The 6,887-nt window shown below is 39.5% G+C and overlaps 1 protein-coding gene across 1 annotated transcript in view; it reads left to right on the top strand.

The window, feature by feature from the left end:
• The window catches only part of pdia5 (protein disulfide isomerase family A, member 5), a 72,457-nt gene that overhangs the window by 23,706 nt on the left and 41,864 nt on the right, over positions 1 to 6,887 (top strand). Inside the window, exons 4-6 of the mRNA XM_005746245.2 lie at positions 3,390 to 3,473; positions 3,622 to 3,667; positions 4,559 to 4,562. Of these exons, the coding sequence (XP_005746302.1) occupies positions 3,390 to 3,473; positions 3,622 to 3,667; positions 4,559 to 4,562 (134 nt within the window). The remainder of the gene's footprint in view (positions 1 to 3,389; positions 3,474 to 3,621; positions 3,668 to 4,558; positions 4,563 to 6,887) is intronic.

Genomic DNA, 6,887 nt, shown 5'->3' with positions numbered 1-6,887 from the left:
TTTACGTTGAGTAGGCTAACCACGTTATTACATTAATGCATGTAAGGTGAACTAGCAAACACCGTGGTAGTTACATGCTTCTTGTTTGATGGCAGATACTCCCTTCACCCTGGCCAAAAAAGCTAAAATGACCAAAGAAAAAGTGGAAAACAGCTGAACATGAGAGGTTTTTGGACAAAGTTTGTGGTTTGTTTTTTTTTGTTTTTTTTCCCATTCTTTAAGCACCGTTTAAGCACAGGCACCGTTTCAAAAGTACCGGTTTGGCACCGGTATCGGATAAAATCTAAACGATACCCATCCCTACCTGTGATAAATTCAGTTGGTTGGACAGGATTTAGAAAGGGACACACCTCTTTATTTAAAATCCCATTGTTGACAGTGCATGTCAGAGCACAAAACCAAGCCATGACGTCTAAGTCATTGTCTGTAGACCTTTGAGACAGGATTATATTGAGGCACAGATATGGGGAAGGGTACAGGAAAAAAATGGCCTCCATCATCCATAAATGGAAGAAGTTTTGAACCACCAGGACTCTTCCTAGAGCTGGCCGCCCAGATAACCTGAGTAAGGTAGAAGGGCCTTGGTCAAGGAGGTGACTGAACAACCTGATGGTCACTTTAGCTCCAGCATTCCTCTGTGGATTGAGGAGAGCCTTGCAGAAGGATAACTATTCCTACAGCACTCTACCAATCAGGCTTGTGTCACCTGGCTACTACCATTCCTAAAGTGAGACATGGCCCTGTCGGCATCATGCTGTGGGGGTGTTTTTCAGCAGCAGGAACTATGAAACGAGTCAGTATTGAGGAATAGCAGCAATGTACTGAAGCACCCTTGATTATAACCTGCTCCATGGAAATATGGACTAGGCTGAAAGTTCATCTTCAAACATGGCAATGGCCTTAAGCACACAGCCAAGACAGCACCCGAGTGGCTTAGGGAACACTGTGTGAATGTCCTTGAGCGCCCCAGCTGGAACCCAGAATTGAACCCAATTCAACATCTCTGGAGAAATCTGAAAATGGGTGTGCTCTGATGCTCTCAATCCAACCTGATGGAGCTTGAGAGGTTCAGCAAAGAAGAATGGAAGAACAACAACAGGTGTGCCAAGCTTGAGGCATTATACTCAAAAAGACTTGAGGCCGTAATTGCTGTCGAAGGTGCTTTAACCAAGTACAAAGTAAAGGCTGTGAGTGCTTTTATAAATGTTATATTTATGTTTTTATTTGTAATAAATTTGCAAGAATTCTGTAACATGACACAACATGTGGTACAGGTGAAGCACTGTGGATACTTTCCAGACTCACTGTGTATTGTGCTAACATTGACATTTTTGATTTAAAAAAAAAAAAAAAAAAAATTTAATACTAATAGTGAAACATTAGTTTCGGAAATGAAAAACAACAAATTGCTCCTTTGATTTAACACATCCCAATAATTCCCTCAAAATATAATGGATTCAACCTGAGGCAAGTTAAACTGTATTTAATTGTATAAGATAATCCACATCGAAAACAGCACATCAGCTGAATTGCAAAATTACTATACGTTACTGTATAGTAATGTATAGCACGTAAACTTACGTATAAACTAAGTGTGACCAATCCTGTTGCATTTCACATCATACCAACCACTGAAATATTAGTTGATGTTAATCCAAAGTTTAATGCAAGGCAGTTGTTCTAATGTAGTGGTCAAACCATTGTTGGGCTGCCATTCACTGCATTGTTTCCCTCAGTAGTGAACATCAGCTAGTGAGTCATTCTGAGTTCTTTGTGCTTCTGTTTTTTTTTCCTTCTTCCTGTGATTGAAAAAGTAGTGCCATCTCAGGGGTTGGTTGAAGCATGTGGTTGGTTGAGTCACTTTTACTTTGTATCTATGACTGAGTAAGAGGATGAAGCCAAAGTCCATTGTTGCGTTGGCACATACCCATGCTGTTTAGCTTATTCACATCCTAAAAAGACTGATTTGACAGTCCTGGTGTTTTATTCCACTAGAATATAGATCAGTTCAGTTTTCAACTCTCTTTTTAAAAAAATCTTTTTTTGTATGTTGTAGAAGTATAATTAGGGCTGTGCTATATGACCCAAATTTCATATCCCAATCTATGACATTTCTCATCCCAATAACAATATACATCACAAACTAGTGCTTTTTCTGTCAATTCTGTGAATCTCAGGCAGAGGCAACTGAAGAATGAGCATTTCTTCCTGTTAAAAGGGAGTTTTTCTTTCCCACTGTCACCAAAGTGCTTGCTAATAGGGGGTCATATGATTGTTGGGTTTTTCTCTGTATGTATTATTGTAGAGTCTACCTTACAATATAACGCACTTTGAGGCAACTGTTGTTGTGATTTGGCGTTGTATAAAAAAAATTGAATTGAATTGAAAAAGAATGACGCGATATATGAGTTTGAAATTGATACCATAGGGTGTATCTACTAAAAATTTCGGGAGAATCTCAATCACCTTTGTCCTCGAGGTCAGAGGTGTGTACTCTGTTTGGTGGTTTGGTGACAGCTGACATCAGCCGTGTCCGTGTGTGTGTGTGTGTGTGTGTGTGTGTGTGTGTGTGTGTGTGTGGACAAGAAGCTGGAAGCAGCAGACTGGTCTTGAGCCTGGTGACTGCACATCATCTCGAAATATGTGTCAAGGTCACATCTGCTCATGGGTGTACCCTGACTGGTGCCATCTGTCATTATGAGCCGGTCGAGTCTGGCATTACGCACACGTTCATCACCTGAAATACTGTCTGTCAGCACATGCAAACATACATGGATTTAGTCTTCATCTAAAGAAGGGGAAAAAAACTACACTGAACTTTTACTGGCTTGCTGTGTGTCTGGGAGCCATAATTGAATATCTAACAAATGTTTTTCCACCTCTCTCTAAATGAATACATATTTTCATTGCTCTTTATTACAGATGAGAAGGTGTACTTATTTTTGCTGATAGTGCTTCATTGTAGTAAGTATGAAGCATGTGTAGGTGGCAGGATGCATATCTATTCCCTTTCCAGCTACAGTGGAGTTTTTTTTTTCTTCTTCTTTCAATTACAGCAGAAAGCCTCATAAAATGAAACGTCTGTATGCCAACACATTACATCTGTGCTTTGTGTTTCCACCGAAGCAGCAAATAAACAGAGCAAGCAGCATTGTTTATATTATATCATACATGTGATTCGATTAATTTGATGAAAAGTCCGTATCTTCTTGCTTCGATTTCTTTATTCAGTTCAGTGAAGTTGGAATTTATATGGTCTGGCACAGAAATGAATGCATAAATCTACTAATCATTAGGAAAATTTGTACGTGTGTGTGAAGGAGAATTTGAAAAATGCAAAGGGAATAGGATTCTGAGTTTGATTTACGCTTTGTGTGTCGATCCTTCAGAGATTCAGAGGGCCGGAAGCTGTGTAAGAAAGTGAAGGTGGACCCGAGCTCCAAACGTGGAAGAGCAGAGCTGCTGCATTACAAGTGAGTAACCAGCAACTCAGCTGGCTGTCAGATGCTTATCCACACCTCAGTGCTTTTTGGAAAGTGATCCCGTGCTTGCAGCTTAAGAAGTGCATTACTTACAGTTTACTCCTGGTGTTGAGAGCATTGTGTCCCGCGTGTCTTTCAGAGATGGGACATTCCACACGGAGTACAGCAGGCCTGCTACTTTCAAGGTCAGAATCTGAGAATCTGCATTCTTTACATGTCGAGCACTGTTGTCTGCTGTGTAGTATTTCCTAATTGCTCCTCACATTCAGAGGACTAATTATTTTACCTCTGGCTCTACAGAGCCCTGCCTTCTGCTTTCATTTCTTTCTTCTTCCTTCTTTTTCATTTTGTTATTTTGTTTATGTTTATGAATGGAAAAAATGTGTGATATATTCCACACAAGAATATTAGACACAATGTTAAGAATTTGCCTGATTTTTATTCATTTATTTGTTTGTTTTTTTTCTTTGAGAACCAGAAGCATCTGTGGTTACATGTAGTTGGCTATTTATGAAATCATTTATAACCTGCATTTTAATATCAACAGTGCATCAAATAACAGCTTGAAAACAGTGTCACTGTGTGAAAATGTGACCTTTATAGCAATGACCCTGCAAATTCTTTATTTCTATGTGCAGCCCCCCTCAGCTTTATAGTGCCTTACAGTTGGTTTCAGCTCATTGTTTATCTGCCTGCTGTGCAACCTTGCTCTCATGGCACAATCATACTCTCACTTTCATAGCGATGCTTTTTGTCACGGCAGGCGGTAGTTTTCAGAGGAAACGCTGCACAGATTGACTCTGCACTGTGTTCTCAGCACCAAAGAGAAGACGGAGCATATTGACCATATTGAAGCACTCAGCAGCAAAAGAGCGAACTAAAAAGCTAAAAAAGAGAAAAGTCATCAGATTATCATAAACATAATTTTAGATGACTGAGAATTTTAATGATATAATGGTAACAAGCTGGTGGTACGGGGCTAACGCTGTAGCTAACGCTGTTGCCTCGCAGCAAGAAGGTCCTGGCTTCTCACAGCATTATGTTGGCTTATGTTTATGATTGTTTCTGTGTATTAGTCTGGTGATAACGGGAAGCTATCAGTGTGTGTTTGAGATAATACAGTTACAACACAAAAAACTTTCAGCTGTGAGAAAAAATGCACATCTGTCTACATACCCAGAAATTCACAAATTGACTTATTGATTTCAGTTTAGCCAAAAACTCGTGGATCTGAAACAGAAATTCAAATATGCTTTTATATCTTCGTTTGTATAACCGAGATACAACCAGTTGGCAGACAGTTGAGTTGCAGACAAGCTGTGCTCATTGACACAGACTGACTGTGATTGATGCCAGTGTATTGGCAGTCTGTCTGCTTTTAGAAATTACCTTGCAATTATTTCCAAACCTTCACTAATCTGTCTGAGAGTCGTTGCAGTCAGCCTGAATTAAATTGCAGTTTGTCACCTTCCACAAGGGGACCTTGCAGTCGCCTCACAATCACCATACTTAACAATGTTTTATTGGTTTTATTGACTGCATCATGCAGACAGCAGCATTTATTAATGCAAACAAAATTAAGGGTATTTTCAGTGCTTTTATAATGAGCTGTAATTGGTGGTATACTACCTAATTTGAAGTGTGAATGTACTGAAATATAGTGCACACAGCAGCCACATTATAGTTTAATAAGTCAAATGTAAGCAGAAAGGTAGCCTGAGTAGTGTTTTCCCTGGAGTAAGTAAAGATATAGCATGACTGCTTAATCCTTACTAAAGTAACCTTGTTAACTTCAGCACAGTGTTGTCACATATTAAAACTGAAAAATACTTGATTGAACTTTTTAACTGTCTGTTTAAAGTCCATTTTCCACCACGAAACCACACTGGTCATTTCAAACGTTTACCTTTCGTCTAAGTGCACCCTTTACTCCTTCCTGGGGTGTAACTAGTGAGAGCAGCTACTCAACTAAGTGCATGTTTTTGCTTCAAGTGGTGAAAAGTGTTGGATGTTTATTCACCCTTAGCGGGAACAGTTTTCTTGCATATTTTCAAAATACTGCGCTTTGTTAGAGGTTTTCGAAGTAGCTCCATCTTCAGGTATTAAATGATCATTGGAGGCTGACACTTGGCTCTCGCTCTCAGACATGCCCGGCCATGTCTCATTGTTGATTGCACTGGGAACATAAGCTGTTGCTATAGCAATGATATCATTACATGACACTTTTATGTCACATAAACATTTATAGTGGTGTTATGGCAGGTTATATGGTTATGACACAGCCCTAGCGTCAAGTGATTGATCTTCATGTTAGCTACAAGGTGTGTTTGTAATAATATAAGACTGCAGCAAGCCACACCTGACAGGTTTAATATTTTTGAACATGTGATGCAGAGCTTCTAATGATGCTCTTTACAGGTCTGCACTTTGGCTGCCTCAACTAATGCTGGCACACTAGACTGATTTAGCTTATAGCCTCCAGACCTGTTAATGAGGTCATAGCACCATCTGTTACTCTGATTCTGTAGCAAACACATCCTGAGGAAAAAAATCAAGACCTTAATTTTGTTACCAGTTATCCAGCTGCAGGTTACATATTTAAGGATCACTCACAGGTACCTCTAGCGTGAAATGTTTGGAATACAGAGTGCAATTTAAAATATGCATCAGCCACAACAACCATAGAGATGTTGCTGGTCAGCTTAAAGTTTAATGCCTTTCACTGCAAGACAGCTGCTGCATATAGATATTTCCTAAAAGGCAAATTATGACTTTAGATAAAAGTGAAATTAACCGTTTACTTCTCTCCTCTATAATATGGAAATCCTTCTCTTTTTATTTTTTCAATGAGTTTCTACCAGAGAAACTCGTTATAAGGTGGAAGCTGTCACTCTTTTGAATGGTGCATGGTTTTATTACTTTGCTTGCTAGGGTTTGCGCTGTTTCTCTGACAGATTAAAAGGCATCTGAAACAATAAACCTCCACAAGTCTCTGTTTCAACCATTACAAAGTAGTTCTGATAATCAAGTCAAGGTCGTTAAATGTTCCGCCCGTGCACACGCGCCGTCGTTAGAGCACTGCTAAAAGAAATATTTCCTGCTGTTGCCTCCACAGACATATGGTTCATTATATTTACAGAAAGCTTTACCAAGCCCATTAGTAGACACTTAGAGGTACTGAAATAGCGCTGACACCTCTTGGATGCATGAACATGTTCATCTATATGAGCTTCCATCTGGCACAACCTACAGCGTTGCCTCAACTAAATTTAGGAGCGACTTCGGCAACGTAAATAATCACCACTCCGTCTTTTTATGTTGGTTTTTCACCCCCATAGGATTATTTTGTGGCAGTGAAAAGTTGTTGCATGATTTAAACTGTTGGCTTTGTTTAGACAGGCTGTC

Source organism: Pundamilia nyererei, unplaced genomic scaffold (assembly GCF_000239375.1).
Source record: "Pundamilia nyererei isolate P.nyererei 1_Seehausen unplaced genomic scaffold, PunNye1.0 scaffold00175, whole genome shotgun sequence".
NCBI lineage: Eukaryota > Metazoa > Chordata > Actinopteri > Cichliformes > Cichlidae > Pundamilia > Pundamilia nyererei.
This window is presented reverse-complemented; position numbering and strand designations above follow the sequence as displayed.